The following is a 22,057-nucleotide window of genomic DNA, read 5'->3' as shown; positions in this document are numbered from 1 at the left end:
TGTCACATAGCAGCCAGGATATGAACACTCACTGCAAACCACTGGTCACAAACCTAAACACACACAGCAGCCCAATCTCAGGAACCACCTGACCAGAAGGAGGACAGATCTGCTCCACTTGTACCCTGCTGCTCGGCCCTGAAAGGGAAAGTAGGCCAAGAGCTTGTGGAACTCATTTTCCTGCCTATCACATGCAGCGCCACAGGACAGAATCAGGAGGAAGTGAATTATTCTTTTTCAAGCTTTCTTGCCTTAAATTGAAGTTTCCCCTCCCGCCTGCCCACTTTGAGCCATTTGAGCTATTTTAGCCTGGTGACATCATAAAGCTGCCAGGTCTGGTCTCCCATTCCCTGGACGGTTTCTTGGCTGCTGCAGGAGCCAAGGCCTCTGTCTCCTCCATACCCACAGGGATTTATTCCCTTCCCAGAGCTGGTTCCAAGACCCACGGTCACCCCAGGGCTGGTTTGTGGTTTGGGCACTCAGAGGACGGCTCTCCGTGCCGCCTGTTCTCTAGCCTGTGTCACTCACAGCAACCAGCGATACTGACTGCGGCGTTTAACACTGCCCTCTCTGCCTCTCTCTAAGCTTTCCAGAGACAGCCGTTCCCTGTCCAGCGCGAGGCTTCCAGCCAATTCCTTTTAACAACATCCACCTAACCACTGAGTTGTGAACCCACAGATTTAATTTCAGATCAGATTCAGGCAAGAGACGGCGAAGGAGGAGGCACGACTACTTTCAGCCACTGCTTAAACCCTGGTGAACTGCTACCCAGATCACTCCAGGGCACTGGAGTGGCACACTCCAGCCTGCCTCACCCAAAGAAACATATCGACACCTAACTCCCCGGAAAAACAAGCAGATCCAAGAGCAGCCGGAACAAGGCACCCCTCATTTACTATGGCCTGGTACTTTCTGGGCATTCCTCTTGTGCCAGCTCCAGCTGAGGCTTTTTGAGTGGCTGGGCCATTCATGAGGTCTCTCTCCTTGTCGGATTCTCTGGTTGAGCACACTGCAGTATTTCCTCAGGCGTTTTCCTCAGAAAACAGGCAGCAGGATACGACCCAATTACATCAACCTCATGGGAACACAGAACTTCCAAGACCTCTATGCTGTCAGATATAATGGGTCAATGGATTCAAGAAAGTTTTGTTTGCTTGGGGGGTGGAGAGGAACGCAGAAGCAGCAGAACACGGAAATCCAGAGCACGCCTGCGAAGCCTTCTTTCCTTACAAGAGCAATGTAAGCCAAGCCTTCACTCCTGATGGAGAGGGCTAACTCCATTTTCATGGGCAATCAATACTGACTTTCTTCATTTTCCCCTTCGTTTTGGGTAGATCTCAAATCAAGGAGGTTAAATAGGATTTATGTCCTTGGCCAAAACTTAAGCTTTTTGCAGGAGTATACATTTGTGGGCCAGAGTCAGATGAACGTTACAAAGGGAACACCAGCACTATGCGCAGGCAAGGCAGCATTTCTGGAGAACAGATGTCTAGGCTTATCCTACATGCTTCTCTGGTCCCCCCTTAACCACTGTATCTGAGCACACATCATAATCTTTAATGTAAATCTCACTGCAAAGCAGGAGTACCGTTATGCTAAACAGAAGCAAATCCGGACAACTACTGGGAGCATGCTGGGAGAATGAGAAAGTCTGTTCAATATCGGGGCAAAGGGCCTCTGCCCCACTGCCTTCTTCTGTCCTCCTCTGCTGCTTGCCTGGACCCTCCTCCCTGTCAGAAGCGTGAGCAAAGCAGCCATTGAGAAATGGAGGCTGCTGGCAATAGCTAAAAGCAGAAAGGCAAAGCACAACGTGCAAAGCTGCACTCAAAAGAGTTTGCCATGAGCAGAGAGCATTCAGTTCACAACAAGGACCCTTGTGAGATCCCCACAGCCTAGCCAAAAAAAGAAATGCAGCCTGCTTCAAACCCTGGCCAGAGATTCCTGCTTCCTCTTCAGCTCTGACCTGCAGCTCTTGCACGACAGCACTGACAACACCATATTTTTCCCCCTACCTGGAAACACGTTTTCCTTCCTCTCGCTCCTTCACATCTCCTAGGATAGCCATCATCTCCCACCTCCAGCCTTTTAACACAAAGCCTCTTTCTGATAATTATTTTACAGCATGGACGATATACTAAAGACTGCGTAACTAGCCATGGAGGATCTGCCCTGTGTTGAACACCCCTGCCATTCTGCGCATCACCCTGAAAGCATCCTGCTCATCTCCCTTGTCCCACTGGAAACACACTTATTTCCTATCAGTGTTTTCTTGTTAGGAAGTAAGACGGTAAGAAGGGAGGGAGGGAGGACCATATACCTAATTGCAAGGCAAGCCTAGAGCTCCTTAAAGGAAAAAGCTTTCGGCTCTAAAACAGATGAGGATCTGGAAAAGAGGACCACAGTTACGCTGCTAGACCTTGGGACATTTACAAAGCAGTCCAGGAGATGTCCTGCAGTGCAAGTGGTCCAGCACAATGATGGCACAATCCACCACCTTCCTTCTCTTCTCTTCAACTGAAGATGAAGGTGCTGTTATTAACTATATGCTTTTCAACAAAAAACAGAGAGCATTCCAAATCACCCGCAGGAGGTAAGCAATCTATTTCCGCCTCTCCTGGGCTGGGCTTCCGAAAGAACATTTGACACAGTGACCAAGAACAGAGATCTAATTTTAATCCAATTTCTTTTCCCATCCTTGGGAGACCTATCTGTATCATTTATCCCAATGCTGGGCATCCGTAACTACAGACATGTAGATATAAAAAATGAACCACAGTAGGTATCAGATAGTAAACAAAGTCATTCCTCCTCCTGAACTTCTCTTCTTTATTCCTGGACTCCTAGCTTGAGCACTGCTGAACTCCAGGATCCTTGTCTTTCCCTGGCTGGGAGCCACGGGGCAGTGCAGATGGAAAACAGAAGCACAGGTTATTATTCAAAATCCTTTCCTGTCCCCAAGGGCGATGGAGACCTGGCTCCAACACTGGGTCTGTCAGAAGTAACAGCTCTTTTGTAAAAATAAATAAATTTAAAAAAATGCTCTTGAGGTAATTAAGCAATAAAAATTCCCTTAATCAGATCATGTGTCTCCCTGTTACAGACAAAGGAGCGAGCGCACTACAGAGTCTGTGATCCCAGAGGGACGCCCTCCACCAGCTCCCATGTGCAGCGGACCCAGTCGCAAAGCTTTCAGAAGTACTTGACAACACCTCTGCTGCTCAAACGTTGTGATTGATGCCTGTCGCGCTAACTAGCATTGTCTCGTCGTATCTCGCGTGCTCCCCTGTCATTCCAGATAGATATCCATCTGTTGTCTCTCTCATCTTAGACTGGGAAGTCTTTAGGGCAAGAACTATCCGTGTGCTCTGTGTTTCTACATTTTTTTAGCACATAGAGGTCCTGCTCCATGACCTGGTGGCTCCTAGGCAATGCGTTAATGCAAATAATTAGCAGTCATTTGACAGCAGTAAAAAAACCCCAAAAGAAAGCTACCTAGCAGCCTCCTAGAGCTTAGAGCAATATCCTGGGCATTAAAATATTTCTGCATTATTTCTAGCACATAAAGATCCAGGTTGTTGTGGACAACTATGGTAATAGTCTACGTGTGCCAGGAGGGAGGAGAGAACAAACTTTGCAAGAAGGCAGTGACTCTGCGAATGCTTCTTCCCTGCAGCCAGAAAACGCAGCGGCCTGGCACACCTAGCTTACAGTTCGGGCAAAGTCCAGTGGGCCAAATCTCATACGATGACAGCTTATCACAGGAGTACAAGTATTCAAAACCCTTCTCTGGAATTTGCTTAAAGTAAACAACCTACATTTCACCTCTGGAATTCACTGCCCCGGGGGATTAGCAAGGCCACAGATAAGCCAATCATGGAAATAATAAGGATATTATCTAGAGGTAATATAACAAGGAGGAAAAGTTACAGGGAAGAGAAGCTGCTATATTTCAAGGCCCATGGCAGCCTCAAGCAGCATGCAACTAAAAAAAACAAACAAAAACACACAAACAAACAACAACTGTCCACCACACATCACATATTTAAATACACGTTTGCCCGTTCCTGGCTCCTTTGTGTACGAGGAGCAGTCTCTTGAAACGCAGAGCACAAATGACTGAATGATGAGATTGGAAGGGGCTTCTGTGCTATCTTGCATCCTTATATTCCACATATGAGGAGGAGACCCTACCTTGGTGCAATTGGCAGCTTTCGGCTCAAGGTCATTCAAGGTCACTAGTTCCCGCAGCAGGCTGCTCTCTTGGTAGCCTCCTTTCACTCCTCGCAATTTGAAGTAAGCCTGAGATCGCTGGAGAATCAGTCTGAGGTTCACGGCAAACCCTGCCATGTCTATAGCAAAGGGGCGATGGGGGTCGAACACAGTTTTCCAGCCATAGACCTTCCCTGCAGCATTCACTTTGGGTGACTCATAGCGCAAGCCACCGACGAAGGCTACTGGCCACACTGACACCTTTCTGGTGCTGCGCATCTGGAGGCAAGGAAAGAGAAGGAAATGGTGGGCGCACACAGATGGATCGGTTACATGCAACTTCTGACACACAAAACAGCATGACTTCAACTTGCTCGCTGGCCTGAAGGAGAGGAATGCATCCAAACTTTAGCACAACATCAAACTGCATCAGTGCTAAAGCTAAGAGCCTGGGTTACATTCCCAGACACCCTCTGTGACTTGGAGCCACAGAGCTCCTGCACATTACTCACCTCTACAAGGAAGCACATCCTTGGGATGGAGAATGGTAGCAAAGCTTTCTGGAAAGTGGCAGCTAACAATTGCAATGCTAGTGGACAGCCACAGAGGCAAACCATGAGTTTAGTCCTAGGATCAAAGCTACCAATAATAAACATAACTGAGATTTAAGAGTGGGTTTTTGCCCTTCAGAGCTGTGGGGCATCAGTCCTCCACACAGATAGCTGGGGAAGCCAGCACACAGAGAAGGGAAGCACTGTTTCCGAGGCCAGTTGGCAAACGAGGAATGGCAAATCTAGGAATAAAGGGATTTTCTCTGAAAGCTAAGGAGGTTGAGCTGCAATCTCGGTCTATGAGCCACAATAAAGCTAAAAGTCTCTCTGGAGCGAAGCACCACAACTATAGCCCACAACCTCAGGGAAAACCGAGAAGCACAGCCCCTCCAGAAGCCCCCTGCACACAGGACAGCGCTTTGCAGCTGGTCCCGCTATCCAGAGAAACACGGTTAGATGCCTCTATTCCCTGTAGAGCCAAAGGAAACAGGTAGGAACCTCTAAGGCATGCACTTGCCAACGCAGATGATTTGAACGCCAGTCCGTCTGCCCACCCCCAGTGCTCTATCCTGGTCTGCTGGCGGGTTCAGCCTCGCTTTCTGCTCTTAGCCCAGGCTCTTAGATCAGGGATCTCCCAGAGCTAATCTCATCACTGCTAATTACAGCAAACGAGACCAGAAGAGCTCTGGCACTTGCCCTTCTGCATTAAACACATGCTAACAGCAGCCCCTGTCCACAGGGAACAATAGCGCGTGTCTTCTGCATTTCACAGCACATTTCATTGGCTCCACGTGACCTTGACTGCAGCTACATAACAGAGAAAGGAGAAGCCTTTATGAGTAAAGCACACGGGTGACCGAAGGAACACTCCCCGCTTTATTAACGTGCAGTGCCTGTCTGAAGATGCTGCCAGATCCAGCCTCAAAGGAGAGTGTGGGAGAAAGACATTCAATCTGGATTTGCTTTCAGCTTTAAAAGTGTGTATGTTCCTGTGGCCATCCAAGCTCGAGTGAAAGCCATCAGGGAAAGGAAAGGGGACATGAATAGAAGGAATAAACAGGAAAACATCCCTGATATGAAAATTGGCAAGTGGGGGGAAGAGGAAGAGGCAATACTCCTGCCTTGTCCCTTGCTGCAAGAGCTCACCCTTAGGAGAACAAGGCAACAAGTCATCTCTGAGCTGCAAGTCTGGTGAGGTACAGTGTACGTGGTACCGTAGGACTGTCACATGCCTGCAGACAGGCAAAGGCACAGGAGTTCATTCAGGGACCCACAGGAGTGGAACAAGCACCAAAGGAGGGAAAGCACATGGGAACCTTCCTCTGCTCAAGTTTCCAGAAGACTTTAAAAATGCTGCAATAAAGGAAGTATTATACTCAGTTTTAAAGAGGAGGATATAACAGAGCTGAAGTGACAAAGGATGGTCCTGGAGGGGGGGGGGGGGGGGGGGGAAGCAACAAGCCGGATTCCAGAGATCCAAGCTCAGTTCCCAGCTCTGCCAGAAACCCCCTGCATTACCTTGAGCAAGTCCCTTCCTTCTGGGGCCTCAGACCTACATCTTGCTACAAAGAACAGTGAAAGCAGCCAGCCCACCACTATAATAAACTGTGTGTAAAAAGGACTGAGATTGGGCCTCTTGAGAAAGAGCAACACATCCTCAGAGTGACCGCATTTCTGCTCTGCTAGGAGCAAGTGCTGCAGGGCCACAGATTCCTGGTCCCCTCAGTAAATCCAGTTATGCCAAACCCTGACATGATTGTCAGGACGTGCTGAAATTCAGCCTGCCATCAAGATTCCTGGAGGTGCAAACTTCCAGGCTGCGATCGCAGCCCCATCTCCTACTTAAAACAGCCTGAGAGACCATCCGTCCTCGAATGCTGCAAGAGGAAGAGCTCCGGAGGGGAGCGCTGCACACAGAACCCTCTTGAAGGCAGCATACGAAGGGCTCCACTCTTCTGGGCGGACAGGCAAGCACCGACAAACGCACACGCCTCACATACGTGCAGCAAGCCAGAGACAACCACACAGAGCATCTCTGAATAAGATGTCCTGCAAGCACTACGACTATGCTGTCATCATTCAGGCATAACTCTGAAAGGACACTACTATCTCAGCTGGGGATCTTTGCAAAGCACTGCCAGGCTCTTGACAGCTACAGAATTTAACCAGTGAACACTCTGGGATGAGAGCAAACAAATGCAAAGAGCAAGTGAGGAGGAGAAACCCCAGGGACTCCTCAAACAAGAACAAACACGGATTAACAGACAGCCAAGTGCAGTACGTGGTGGGTGGGAGTGGAGAAAAAGGGTGGATAACGTCAGATCAGGGACCAGCCTGAAATTCCCTCTGGGATAGGGAGTGTGAGGGAGCATGCCCAAGATTTCTTTTGTTAGACATGTCCTTCTGTGCAGGCACATAGGACAGAAGGAGACGTCCCAACCCAAACAGGGCTCCCCACAAGGGAAGGCAGCTCCTCACTAGCTTCTTTACAGTAAAGACTACTTGCACTTTGCTTTCACTAGGATCTTACCAGCCAGACCCTGTCTTGAGATAACTTCCTCACATGAACATAAGCTTCCCTTTTGGGGAGAGAAGAGATTTGGCCTGGGTTTCTGATGCCGAGAGGAAACTTCATTCCTCCACTCTTCAAGAAAGTAATACAGCTAAGAGCACCCGTTTACAGAGCCTGGGGGTGCCTCAGTAACGGCAACTAGATCCCTTCAAATGTTGCAAATGACTTTAAAGGACTGGAGCCTGGATGCGCACCAGCATGCCTCCTGACTACATGCCACAGGATAAACTGCAGTCCCCGTTACTTTGCGTGGGATGCCTTTGACACTGGGAAAGGCACACTTGGCAGCACTGTAGTCAAGCCCTGAAGAAAACTTCAGGACAGTTGCAGTGAGATTGCTGCACAGACAAGACTGTCCCAGAGCTCAGGAGAGGATGCGCAGAGTGCCCTCTCAGCCCAGTACAGAGCATCACCTACACACCACCTGGCAATTTACTGTGCTCAGGGGGGTGAGGACCCCCCCAGCAGGGTCTTACCTCCTCAAAGAGCTCCAGGCTGTAGGTGTTATCATCATCAGCAAAATAAACAATCCCGGGCTGGCTGTTGTTTTTGTTAAAGGTCTCTCTCAGCCATCTCAGAGCAAGGTTCCTTTGCATGGTCCCCCGGGGGATGCGAGGATCCCTCATGTCTCCCCGCAGCTTGTAGTTGCGGGGTGTCTCCACATTGAGGTGTGTGTAGTTGAGCCCCGTGTCCCGCAGCAGTCGGGTGATGAGAGGGGTGCGCCGCTGCGAGTCCTCCACCAGGATCCAGTGCAGGTTTGGCACGTGCAGGAGGGTGTTGGCCAGGCGTGTCAGCTCTGCCTTCTGTACAGGCCGGCTGTAGGTGGGCGTAATAACGTGGATGGTGGGAAGGGTGTCTGACCACGGGGGTGGGCGGGTATAAACGTACTCTGTCCTCACCACCTCCACAATGTCCCGATCCGACAAGCAGTATTCCCTGGAGTCCAAGCCTGCAGTGAGATCACGCCGGGAGTCACCACCATCATCTGAGCAAGGGTATGAGAGAGAAGAAAAAGCAGCATAGACTCAGTCCTCCAACATCCCCCAGCTGAGCCAGCACACTGCTTGCTAATTGCAGGAGGTCACCCTCACGGTTTGAGAGGAAAGGAAACAAGTTTGGATGGAGGCTTGAATAAATAAGTACACAAATAAATGAAGGTACTGGGGACAAACACCCACGAGAAAAGAAGTTCCTGCTGTTAGAAAACCAGCACCAGTCAAGGCCTGAGAGCCCAGGACAATGCTGCAGCTGCATGTTCAGAGCGAGCAGCTTCAACAAGCACCCAGAAGAGACAGACTTGTACAGCAACTGGATCTAGAAAATGAAAATAGCAACATGGACTCAGGATCTTCCATTCCTAAAGGACTGTTCCATTCCTAAAGCACTGGTGCTTTAGGCACCATACTCAGCAGGGGCAGGACTCTCCGCTCTGCATTCAGGCACTGGAGCATCTGGATTGGGACATGGTGAAATAACTGGTGGAAAATACCAAGTCTGTGAAGTTCCCTCAGCAGCATGGATTGTCCAGGATACTGCAGCACCCCACTGTCCTCCTGATGGGCCTGGGATAGGGCAGGGAGGAGTGCAAGACTCACCCTTTAAATCCAGAATCAGAGAATGGAAATTAAAGACTAATTGCAGGCTTTTTCCTACAGAGACTTTCGCCCGCCTATGGCTAACCTCTCCTCAGAAAAGCCCTACCAATTTCTCAACATAACAGCCTGTTCAATAGCGGCAGATATGAACAACAAACAATATTACACTGGCAAACAGTGTATGGGATACACTGATCCAAATATATAAAACCCTTGCAAAGAGAAACTTGTTCACAATCGGCTCAAGGAAAAATATTCGTGTACTTGTCATTTTTCCAGGGTGCGACTTTCACATCCCTGCAGGCCAGCAGGAATACCAGAGTCGACACACAGTTAGGGACTGGCAGTGATAAAGGGGCACCACTGTTCCAGGGTATAAGGCAGCTGCTCTCTAGTGGGCACGCAATACTTTGAGTCTTGAATTTTGCAAAACCAGCTACTACGAGGAGCTTCTAATGAGACAAAAAACAGAGCAGACAGACATTAGCTCTGACCAGCACGGTACTTCCTATGTCTTTTTCATAGCATGTCATTCTTCCAGCAGCACAGACAGTGACAGCAGCACCCAACTGAAGGAAGGCCCCAGACTCCATGGCACATTAGGAGGGAGGGTGGGGAACAAGTTGTCCTGCAAATGTTGGGATCAGGCTCTATATAAGATAAAGCACATCTGCATTACACAGCACAGCTCTCTGAAAGCACCAGACACTGGAATCAAAGCAAAAATAAAACTGTGAAATGCATTGGACACAGACACAAATGTAATTAGCCAGGATGGTGCTTGACTGGGACGTCTGAGGTTGTTTGCAATCCCCTGCAGGTCCAGCCCTCAGCTGTAAATCCCGGCACGTGTAACCGCTGCCACTGTGCTCGCTACTGTATAGATGCACATCTCTTTTTCAGCGCCTGCTATCAGAGAATCTCAGAAATGCATTAGCGGCACAAAACCATGTCTCCCAAGAGCTCTCAGGCCGGTCTCTATCAGCACTTGTTTTCCACCGAGGGCTCACGGAGGCACAGGCCAAGGAAGTCTTACCACGGTCATCAGCAAGTTCAGGAATGTGCCAGAGCAGAGCAGTCTCTGTGCTGTAACTTCAAAGTCCAGGGTCATTCACAAAAACAGCTTCTAGTTTTCAGGACATTGAGTTAAATCACTGGACACACCTGACCTTTTTGACAGCATATTCTTAGTAGTCTTTCAAGCCCTATTTTGGAGGCCAGTGGATCCCTCACCGTCTGAAACACTGTCCAGCTTCCAGAGGGGATCACTATCACCTTTCCCTTAAGAGCTGCTGAAAACCTTGTGAGTGACTGTCAGTTAAGAGACCTCCAGGGGGAAAGGTAAAACTGCTCAGGACAGACTCTGAGCTTCCAACAATTTAAAACGCACATCAGATTGTTTAGTGAAAGGAGAAGCAATGGTGGAAGAATGTGAACATTAAAAGGAAAAGGGGAGAGAGTCTCCCATGAAAAGGGCCCAGAGAGAGGAAATGAACTGGCCTTCTTCCCAAAAGACAATCCTCCTTGGGCTGAACCGCTTGCCCTGGTGCCCAGCAGAAGGGCAAAACCAAGAACAAAGAGTGCAGCAGGCAGCATGGCTTCTTCCCACTGCCAAGCCCTTGGATGTTGCTGCTATGCCAAGGACTGGATAAAAACTAGGACCCTTTTGGCCAGAGAGGATCCTCCAGCACTTCCTGCATTCATCTGATATGGGCCAGAGCTCTATTTAACACTTTGTGCAACAGATATGGTGGAAGCTGACTCTCTCCTAGCATTTTAACTCCAAACCATCAAGCACCAGTAAGCTGGTGCTTACTACCCCTTCAAGCCCAAGAGAACCAGTTTGCTGCTCTCCTGCAGACGCTTGAGAAATGCTCTTAGCCTTGTTTCTCCCAGAGGGACTGTCTTAAGTAGCAGCTTTGCTTTCTCTCCTCTCTTTATTGCAGCCTTCCTGCTGGACTAACTTCTGTGCAGCACATTGCTAAAGCCAGCGGAAAGGGACTTCTCTCTTATGGATTGCCAGGGAACAAAGAAAAGCATCTTCCTTCAGTGCTCGCTCCCACTGATGCTGGATTTCGGCCCTGAAGAGTGCAGTGACCACGTCCCATGGCTCGGAGGCTGACATCTCTGAAGAACCCCTATAAGCACTGGGCTGTTCCTACAGCAGAAGTGGGGAGGCTTCTGCATGAGCATGGGCTGGGAGCTGAGATGAGCATGGCTGCCATGGAGAAATGAAATGAGAGAGGAGATGAGGACGAGGGAGGGATGCACAGATTTGGCATGGGCTGATTTGGTTTCTCTCACCCTTGTGCACTGCAAGCAGTGGAGCAATGGTGCTCTGGTGCCAGACGGTGATTAGTAGTGTCCAGGGCAGAACTATCAGCACGATAGCCAGGATGTCTCGTCTCTTCGGCATCTCCAAGACTGACTGGACCCACAGCTCCTCATTACCTGACAGTGAAAACCCCAGAGACAGAACAGCAGAGCACATGGAGAAAAGAAATAAATGGGCAAGAAGGAACAAGGACAGAGAGAGAGAACGCGAGAGAGGGAGAGAGCAGTGAAGGTGACACGACTCGTAGGTCTTACCAGTGCTTACAACCCACCCATTGCAGAAGCAGGTTTGGAGCAGCCTCGGCTCTTGGGACCAGGAGCAGGAGGGCACTTTTACAGGACGCTGCTGGCGTTGCCAGCAGGAGCCTTAGGGACCCATTTGGAAGGAAGCCTGCAACACAAAGCAAAGGCAAATAAGCAGAGAAAAGTACTAGCGAGTTGCTCCATAAACCCTCCTCAAAAAGAGCAAGCCAAACAGCAGCAGTGAGCTACAGAGGTGCCTCCTGGCCCTCCAGAAGAGACACCGCCTCAGTGTCCTGGGCCTTGCTTTCCCTTGCATCCACTTGCCAAGCAAGGCCTTTGCTTCAGCCAAGCAAAAGTTGCTCAGCGCCACGGTGTCTGAACCATCCCTCAGCAGAACAGGTCCCTTCATCCTCAAAGCATCCGCAAGCCAGTCAAGGCTTATAATGCCACGTGCTACACCTAAGCCCCTAGGAAGAAATGGAGACCACATTACTCATCTGACACATCGGCAAGTGCTCTGGGCTTGCTCTGACCACTAGACCCTCTCCTTCCTGCAGACAAAGCACTTTGCAACCAGAGGAGAGACTGCTCCTCTGCTCTTGGGGATCTGGCTCCAGTAAAGTTAGTGCCTCTGTGTTTTGCCCATCACTGTAACCCCCCCGCTCTGACCATCCTGATAGCACTTTTGATGCAGCAAGTTTCAACTCAGGCTTCCAATGGCCTGTTCAGATTCATTTCTTCTAACTCAGACGAGTTGCAACTGGAGTATATTAAATTGCCACAATGGCTTAGTTTGATTCAATACAAGCACATACAAGATTTAAACAGACTGTATTTTATTCAAGTATCTTGGCAAGGAATGTACATCACTTAGCAGGGGCATGCACGGTAGACAGTTTGCAAACATGGGTAGCAGTTTAGCAGCACTGTTCTCATGTGGGGGAACGCATTAGCCTGCTGCTTAAAGCACTGCATTGCAGACATGAGAGAATCCAGGGAATACGGCAGCTAAAGGCAGAGAAGACTGCTGTGGGACATCAAGAAAAGCACTGCTCTCCCACACGACACTGCCTGACAGAGCAGGCATTGGCTGGTCATTCACCTTCACTACAGCACTCTGGAAAACACTGGTTTCCTCCTCTTAAATCAGAGGGGAGCTCCTCAAGCCTGGGGGGTAGCCTTGGGTAGTTATGATGTGTACAGCGGCTGTGTTGCACATGCTTTTTCTGAGACCCTTGAAGCCTTCTTTTTCTTGGTTGTGCAGGGCAGCCATGGAGACATCCATGTTCAAATCCCTGATTAGACCAGTGCAGACAGAACTGAACTTCCCTTGATCCTGCCTTGACCACTGGCTTACACAGTCAGTCTCTGGCACTGACCCCAGTGGGGGAATTGAAGTGAAATGGCTCCAAGAACCGATTGACTGTCCCTTTGAAGCACAAGCAAGTGACATTCAAATTACAGAACCAGGTTGTTCCAAATTAGCACTTTAATCACAGAGGTATTAATTTTCCAGGAAAAAACAAGGAATAGGGACAGACTGGCCTCTGTCCTTAAAAGGGACATGCAAATCCTTAAGGAAAATTTCAGCGAATCCATCTTTTGTGCTAAACAAAAATCTCACTCATGAGAAAATTTCAAGCCAGGTCTGGTAGTCAGTTCCCCACCGAGAGGGCTCTCACCAGGGTGAGGCCTGCCACCACCCACACAAAAATCCGTGCCAGAGACCTCGATATCAGCACCTACAGAGGTGGGGGCCCATCCTCCTCATGTTCACCCACCCTCCTCCAGCACCATACACACAGGCGAGGCCTTACTCAGAGACCCTTGTCAGAGGACGCAATCACTAAATGCACTGGCAAAGTGCATTTAGGCAACGTAAGGACTCAGTGGCGTGGAAGGACGTTGTGGTGGGGCAGGGCAAGGTACAGCTAGAGAGCATGAAGAGATGGAGTCTCCTGGAAGGGTCCAGAGGAAACAACAACAAAATCAACCACCAAACATATTCAGTTCTACTGGGAACCAGATTTCCTTCCCTCCATTAAGGGGTGCCAGCAGGAAAAGGCTTTCCACAGCCCAAGAACATGTTCTGTGCAGCCAGACACCCTGCAGACTTTCAAGGAAGTACCTACTGGCAATGTGGATTTTTTCAGAACTAGAGAAAGCAGCCTCATCCAGACAAAAGGAATGACGGAGGAAGAAGAGGAATTGTTGCAGTAAACATCAACCTTCTGCTCCATCCCAGCCCAGCTCTTAGGGCCAGAGAGATCCTGCTGGTCTAGCACTGCCAGAGCACACAGTGCCCTCAGGAAAGAGCATCTGGCCTCATCCTTGCTGTCCCTGCAGTTGCTGTCAGTGCCTGAACAGAGGGCACCGAGCGCTGGCATCCTCTCCAAATCCCCTTATAAAGCCAAAACATGCCCTTTGAGTATCCCTGTCGGGCAGAATCAAAAGGGGCAGCTCTGAAAGAGCTGAACACCGTGCCTAGTAAAGCACCTTTGCTGCAAATGCACCAAGTAATGGATGGTGCTAAAAGAGCCACTCAGAGTCAATTCACAGCAGCTGGTGGGCTGCCACAGTGGGCTGGCATGCATTAAATGCCCCGTTTGTCAAAGGCAGCTTCCTCCAAATCCAGTGCTCTTCCCTTAAGGATGCCTTTTCCCTGTCTCTTGCCTGTCTCCAGACTCAAATCGCCAGCATCCTTCCCCAGAAGACAGGCTGGGCTTCGTACGATGGAGAACTGGCACCTTGGGGATGGGATGCTACTCTGATTTCTGTCCCATCAACACAAGGGAAAATGAGCAGACTCCAATGATTTGTGCATTGGTCTCTTCAGCATCGATTCCTTTTAATTTGCTACAGAGCATCAGAGCATTTAGCAGCTCCCCGGTCAATCATCTGCCACTTTGGTGCTCCAGCTGCCAAGGGCCAACACAGCCTGCTCGTGCCCCAGCAGAGAGAGCTGTCAGCTCTGCTTTACAGCTCTGCTGGGGGAGGCAGCAGAGAGCTCCCAGGGTCTGCGCTTTCTGCCATGGGAACAATTCCTTCCCCAGGCATCCTGGGGCCGCCTGACACGCTGAGTTCCCTTTACACCATCGGCAATTCCGGGCTGCAGATGTGAACTGAACACCCTGTGCGCAGTGGCCATAATTAATGTTCCCTTCCTTATGCAGCACGCTCCACATGCCCACAGGGACACAACCCGAATATGGATCTGAATCGCAGATGGCGATGGTCAGCTGGGGGTGCATGTGGAGCCCACACTGCAGCGTGACCCGCAACGCAACTGCTGACCCACACTCAGCACCCTGAGCTGCCCGTCAGCATCCACAGCGTGCCATATACTCCGCTCTGCAGCACAGACTTTGCGCACTGTTAATTCCTGAAGCAATTTGATTTTATTGATGACCCTGAGAAGCCTGACTGAAGGACACCGTAAGAATTCACTTGGGGCTGCTGTGAGCACTGTGAAATCTGGATCCAAATGAAGTATTTCAAGGCCATCCCGACAGGCTAATACAATTGAGGGCATCAACGGCGAGCGACGTTGGTTCTCTGCACAACAAAGCCACGCTCCTGTCTCAACATCAGATGTTAACACCGCAAAAGATGAAATCCGTTTTCTGCCATGAACAGCAGCAGCTAAGAAATACATGGTCACTTAAGATTTTACACTGCTTGTGACAGAATTCACAGCTTCACAGCCCAAAACAGAAGGCTCGCCCCTTGCTATCAAAGCTGAACAATGCTCTTTGTTGCTGTTTATGGCAGACCTGAGGCTAGCTAGAAGCTATTCTGGGGAAAAATTAAACTCTTCCTCAAGACATTCACTCTCCCCTTGTCCCCATCATAATATCACTCTCTTTTTCCCATCGAAAAAGTTCAAAACTAAAGCTGGCTTTGTTCAGATGGTCCATTTGAGTTTTTTACTGTCTCCTCCTCCACTGGGAAAAGGAGGAGGGGAACAAATGTAAACATAAATTAATTAAACAGAACTAACTCAGTTTTCTACCACCGAAAATATAAAAAATATGTTTAGGTTTGGAAATGAAAGCAAAATACACAAATTGCCAACTCAAAAGCCAACTCTTTAAAAAGAAAAAAAATTTCAAAAGCAAAGGTATTTTGCATAGTTTGGAAAGACTTTCTTTGCCAGAAATATATTTTGACACGCTGCAAGCACAAAGTCTATACCACATTGCGGAAGAGATTTCACATCCTCCGGCAGAGGGCAATGGTGTCAAGGCACGACAATATTAAAAGGGCACTCATCTAATAAAAACGCTTTAATAAATCCTGGAGCCATGTGTTAGTAATGTATTGGATTATTAAACGCTGAAGGTTCTTTTTTTAAATCAAGCTAATTGGCGTCGGCTCTGCCACTTACTGTAGGAAACACTGATTTGGTCTGCAATCTGGCTTATAGTCAGTTTTACCTTTTCTCTCTTCCTTTGGGGCTGATCAGCCCCATGTCATTTCTTCTTGCTTTTCCCACATTGAAAAGAAGTGATTTAGAAGATGTTGAACTAAAAAATGGTTTTAATTGAGTTTGTATATACGCATAAATGGTTGAAGTGAAAATATTGTCTAAACTTAAAAGAAACACACAAAACCCCCCCAAACATTTCCCTGCATTACAAAAACAGCCAGGAAATAGCAAACAAAGCCAAGTTCCAAAACAAAAGCTTTAGGAGGAAAATAAACACTCATACAAATAGATACGAAGACACACAAAGGATAAAAGGATATCCTCACCAGTAGCTTTCACCCCCGGCAAAGTAACCCCTCGACCAAACAGAGGGTTTCAACTCGGCCATAACAACCAGTTCTGCTCCCGGCTGGACAACGATGCAGGATGGGCACAGGCCAAGCTGATCCCTCCGCCCGGCTCACTCGATGCACTAGGCAGCTGGACCACAGCCCCTGCGACCAAATAAACTCTGCTGGCTTTACAGTCACGTTTATGTGCCTGAGTTAATCATTTTGCATGGAAAGTGAGTGCAGGCATGCAAAAATTAAGTAGGTAAACTAAAGAATCGCTTCCAGTGTTACAGACCGCGCTCATGTCCCAATCCTCCTACACTGCAATGAGAACGGAGCACCAGGCACTGAGCCACGGCCTCTGAGAGCGTGCAGGCATCCCATTTCACCCCCCAAAGCAGCTCCTCACCCCTGAAGACCAGGAAGAGCGCTCACAGCCCAGACACAAATCCGTTCCATCCCATATAAACATTTCCCTTTTATCAGCATCTAGGGATTACAAAACATCTCTTACAACGCATCAGTTTTACAGCACCCCTGTGACACACTGAGAAGTGCTGTCACGTCCATTTTTCAGATGAGGAAGCTGAGGTACAGAGCAATTAAGGTTTTCCTTTGCAATCACACAGGCAGTCAGGCACTGGGGAAACGGGTCTGCTGCTGGGCTCCTACCCGGCACAGGCGTGCCGGTGGCTGGCTCCAGGTGCTCCATGCTCAGCCCTGCGCCTCTCCACACTGCACGGTGGGGGCACAGGCACAGAAAGCCTTCTCTCTGAGATTTTGATATTTGGCAGAAAAGGCTTGTAAAGCACAGGCTAAAAATAAAGATAGCAATAAAAGCCTCTTGCTCGTTAATTACTCTGTAAGCCATTACTGCCTAAAAACCCCATAACTTTAATGGGGGCTATTATAAGTATAGTAGCAAAACTGTGGAGCTAATTACTGTGTAGTTATTAAGCAGAACAGAACGGGCATGCTTTCCTTTAAAGGAGCCAGAACTGAGAGAAGAGAGAAGTAATGAGCACACAGAATTGCTTATTCTTCGAGGATTTAATCAGAGGTGCTAACTTCAACCTCAGATTTTCCCAAGTTACAGGAGAAAAGGGCAGAGACTTTGCAGCCCTGCTCTCCCAGAAGACTGCACAACGCAGACTAGGGGAATGCACCATCTTCTAGCTAGAGCGGATTTCCGCAACGCAAAGCTCAAACAACAAATCAGGAAAGGGAGTGAAAATGATTCAGAAACGTTTCAGACCACCATTACCACTCTGCCAGCCAGAGGAGAACCAGATTCATCCACGCAAACCAAAGCAGCTACCTGTTACTATATCAGGCATTAGCAGCGCTGAGCCAATGCTAACCGCGCCTGTGATGGATGGTGAGGTTTTGCACCATCTCTCTAAAGCTCAGAATTGTGAACAAAGTGAACGCATGCAAACACGCCATTTATAACGGCCCCCACTCAGCAAAATGCTTGGAAGCTTATTTAAAGAACCTCAAATCAACACTTCAGATGCAGGCTTTGCTGAATAAGGCTCCAGACAGGCCTCCCCCTAAGCTTGGTACAACAGCCTAACAGAACTCAGACTAGCATTTTGCCTTGGACCTCTGTCACGAGAAAATAGAGGGCCCCAACGTATTATGGTGGGTCAACATAGATGATCACAGTCTGCACTCCATTTAGACTTTCCTGCTCATATGAAGCCCTGGGAGCTGTTGGTGCTAAATAAAACACTATTTGTTCTTCCCCCAGGGACCGGAGCATGCATTCTGCCTTGCATCACAGGCTGAACCTCTGCAGCAATGTCTACAACACACTCCGTCATCGCCCACGTCACAGCACCTGCCACTGCTCATGGATTTTTCGGTGCTGCTCAGCAGCAATTCAGTTCCGGCCTTGCAGGGAGCTCTGCAGATCGGCGCTGAGGTGCAGCAACTGCAGTCAGCTACAGACTCAAAGGCAAAGAGGCAATCCTCGTCCGGGGTGAGGTGCAGCAGAGTTAGGCTGGGAAACCAGCAACAGCACACCAGAGGGGACTGCGGGGGGAAGCCAGCGTGTCCTGTATATGTGGGAACCATCTGCAGAGTTGTCCGAACAAAGGAGGTGGAAAGCATTTTCCCGATTAACTTCCAGGAAAACACACCACTTCTGCACCCCTTCCAGAAGTGAGCGCTCACGGGCAGAGCACTCACTGCAGGAAAACCACAGTACTGCAAAGAAATTGCATGACACATCCACACGCTGACTGTCTGCAAACACTGGCAGAGGCCTGCAGCCTTTCTGTTGCTCTTGCTCGCTAATGCCGAGTTGCCTCTGCTGTGTCAGACATCAAGAGGAGGCGAGGATCCCTCACCCAGCATTCGCACTGGAGAGGGGAAGCCCCACACCTCTGGCTGCCGCTGCAGTGCCTGCAATGCGAGCAGCGTCCTTCCCACGAGGCAGCTCCTCTGCCGGCATCCAGCGGCCTTGGGAAGGGAAGGGTCTCAGCCTCAGCACAGGCCTCTCACTCTGAGCCATCCTGTTGAAGTGTGTGCTAAAGGGCATTTTGGGCAGGAATGTCCTCTATCTGAAGAGTCTGGGAAGCTCTGGGCAGCTCTGCCCTTGGGAGCACGGGAACACCACCATCCCCAGGGCCAAGAGAGCGTGGGACCTCAGAGTCCTCATATGGATTGTGGGGAAACACGTTAAAATTGCCCAGGGAGACACTGGCAGGCCTCTGTAATAATAAGCCCTGTTGCCATAGCTTTTGAATAGGACTACTTTTGTCCAATATTAATTCACCTAAAACGAACAAGAAAACTGTGATTATTCCCTCCCCCCATTGTTATTTATCTCTTCCTCCAGAATTTGTTTCCTTCTTTTAAAAAAATAAAAAAAAAAGTCTGTAGCCAAAAATAGGGAAATACAGGGTTTTTTTTTTTAAAAAAAAAAAAAAAACAAACAAGGAAAGAAGAAAATTCAGAAATACTGCAAAAGTCGGGAAAGGAAACTTGGTGTTAGCAGGCTGTTTTCCACTCGAGAATTTTGGCCAACCTGGAAACCCCAACCCCGCCACTGTGCTTCCCTTGGCTTTATATACACAGGGGCTGCTTCTTGTGTTTTAAGAGGCGTGTTAACGCCCTCCAGGCGTATAGCTTGCAGCACTTTTCTTTGTGGTATCATTTTGTAGTGTTTTTTGTAGTGTGTCAACTTCACTTTGCTGTTAGAAAAACTGAGGCAGAGAGGGTGCAGAATTTCCCCAACCATGCAACAAGTGGGACAAAAATTGACCTACTCTCCCCTTCCAGTCCCATTGCAGCAAACGGGACAGAGAACACAGATTTTTCTCACAGAAAAAACAAAAGAAATAAAATAAGTAAACTGAGCTTCTCAGAACACTTAAAATTTAAAGCTAGCATGAGCAAAGTGGATCAAGGGAGCTCAACACAAGCACAATTAGCTTCTGCAACTTATTGCCACAGGATACTAAGAAGAACAAGAACTTAACAGGATTCAAAAAAGGATTAGTTGTGTATGTGAATAAACTGCATATCCAGAATTAGAATGAACCACCCACCAGTTTGGGAAACATATAAACCCTTGAGTCTCAGAGCCTAAGCCAAATTTTAACAAGCCCCAGAAAGGAACTTTCCCTTGTCCAGATTCATCTTCGCCCCGTGCTGCTCCACCTCTGCAGATGCCAGTAGACATGCCAGTGCTGGAAACGGGACAGGAGACATGATGGCACTGCTCTTGTGCAGTCTGACAACACTGTCTAGTCCCATGCTTCCCACAGAAAGACAGACCTTCTGTTAAATCCTTAAAAGATTTAATGCATCATCCTAAATGTCTTTGCTTTCCGGCACAGGTTCTTAGGCTGCAATCATCACCACAGTGCCCAAGCGCTTTCCAGGAGCTCACAAAGACCCTTAACTACACAGTGACTGTGCTTTCTTTTCTCCTTGCTCCAAGGATACATAGGGGAATGCCTCGTAAGGGGCTGTTATCATTTTGTTAGTGTTTTTGGAAGAGGGTTGAATGTGGGTTTTGAATTTCTTTTTGTGATAAGCAAGGCACAATCAAAAAAATCATCATGCATTTGGAACAGAAAGCGGCACGGCCGACGAGGATCCTTAGAGCCTAGTAGAGTTTCGCCACGGTCCTGGTGTGGCCACGTAGGAAACCCTGTTCTGGTAGAGACAGCGCTGCCCTTACTGCTTTCAGAAGATGCACTGGTACATCAGTCAGGATTGGCAATGCCTGTTCAAGACTTTCAAGCCAGGAAAGCTGTGAGTTGACTCAAGTGTCAGATGAGAAAGCTTTCGCAGCACTCAATACTTCTTGATAAATGGATGCACTTCACACATGGTTTTTAAAAAGCATCTTTCCTCCTGTCGAGATGAAAAGCTGTTTGACTTGCAGCCCACTTCCAAAATAGAAAGGCAACTGGGAGTTGTCATCTTAGGAGAAACGTGAACAACACCCATCAAAAGTTGTTCGGCTTTTTCCAAGGTTGCTTGTGGATGAATGCTGAATGAATGATGAAAAAAGAACTCCAACAATCAGCTCTTTTATGGGTTTCTCCATAAAACCTTCCCAAATTGCTGACACAATGATACCTTAACATATCCCCTTCACTCAGCTGAGACCACACCAAAGCTGTCAGAAATAGCCATGTTTCCAGAGTCTCTATACCTATCTGTGTGGTCTGCATGACACTGAAAGTTTTGTTCACCACTGACTTCAGTAGATTTTTAAAAGTGACACTAACAAAGGATGACCCAATTTCAACGGGATCGGACTAAATTCCACAGCTCCATAATAGGCTTTGCGTCTGCTTTGTCCAAAAGGTTCGGAGACAGGCGCTTCCACACGAAGTCACATGTAACAGGGGTGGCAGGCCAGAACAACCAAGCCTCACCTTCCCGATCAGCAGGCCAGCAGAAACCATTGCATATCTTGAACAGAACAAGTCAAGTTAATGCCAGGCTCCCTGTGGAATTGCCTTTCTCCCTACACTCAAGGAAGCCTAACAAGTCAAAGATGCATAATGTATCTGTGTGATGAAAGAACTGACATAGCTGTCAGAATAGACTGCAGACTTGCTAATACTCTGGTAGGGATTACCTCATCACCACCATGTTCGTATCTTTTGTTCTTAGTGCCTGGGAGACATCCCAGACTTCTATATATTGTCTAAAGTAGGGGTTTGGGATTCTGTCCATGCATGTGAGACCCCAGAAAGCTCAATGGGGAGAGGCAGCAGAAAGAAAACACCTCTGGTCCAAGCAACTCTGAAGAGCATCTGCTTATGGGAACAAAAAGCACATGGTGGTCTGGGTTTACAAATCTGGAGACTTGAAAAAGCCTCATTGCAACTTCTGGTAAACAAGAGCTGTCAGATCCTACTTAGGAGAGGATTCCTATTGGAGAGGTGTATCACAACAAATCATAAAAATAGTGATTGGAGGAAACCTCTGGAGGTCTTTAGCCTGACCTCCTGCACCAAGTGAACCATCGCCAACACTTAGTAGGCCAGCCGAGGCTTTGTCTAGCCAAGTCCTGGAAGCCTCCAGGCATGAAGACAATAGAGGCAATGGGCACCAACTGAAACATGGGAAGCTCCATCTGAATCTAAGAAAAACGTTTTTACTGTGAGGGTGACTAAGCACTGGAGCAGGTTGCCCAGAGAGGTTGTGGAGTCTCCTTCCCTGGAGATATTCAAATGCTGTCTGGACAGGGTCCTGGGCACCCTGCTCAGGGTAACCCTTTCAGAGCAGGGGGGTTGGACTAGATGATCTCTAAAGGTCCC

General features: G+C 48.5%; 1 protein-coding gene across 9 annotated transcripts in view; it reads right to left on the bottom strand.

The window, feature by feature from the left end:
• The window catches only part of B3GAT1 (beta-1,3-glucuronyltransferase 1), a 90,011-nt gene that overhangs the window by 5,398 nt on the left and 62,556 nt on the right, over window positions 1-22,057 (bottom strand). For 3 of the 9 annotated variants that reach the window (XM_068916888.1, XM_009674067.2, XM_068916889.1), the window contains 3 exons: window positions 11,534-11,652; window positions 7,809-8,317; window positions 4,192-4,488 (listed from right to left, as the gene is read on the bottom strand). In XM_068916888.1, coding sequence (XP_068772989.1) covers window positions 4,192-4,488; window positions 7,809-8,317; window positions 11,534-11,537 — 810 coding nt within the window. In that variant the 5' untranslated portion in view covers window positions 11,538-11,652. Of the gene's footprint in view, window positions 1-4,191; window positions 4,489-7,808; window positions 8,318-11,231; window positions 11,434-11,516; window positions 11,653-22,057 lie in introns of those variants that run through there. The other 6 variants (XM_068916884.1, XM_009674063.2, XM_068916887.1 and 3 more) reach the window with 5 other exon arrangements.

Source organism: Struthio camelus, chromosome 22, assembly GCF_040807025.1.
Source record: "Struthio camelus isolate bStrCam1 chromosome 22, bStrCam1.hap1, whole genome shotgun sequence".
Taxonomy (NCBI): domain Eukaryota; kingdom Metazoa; phylum Chordata; class Aves; order Struthioniformes; family Struthionidae; genus Struthio; species Struthio camelus.
This window is presented reverse-complemented; position numbering and strand designations above follow the sequence as displayed.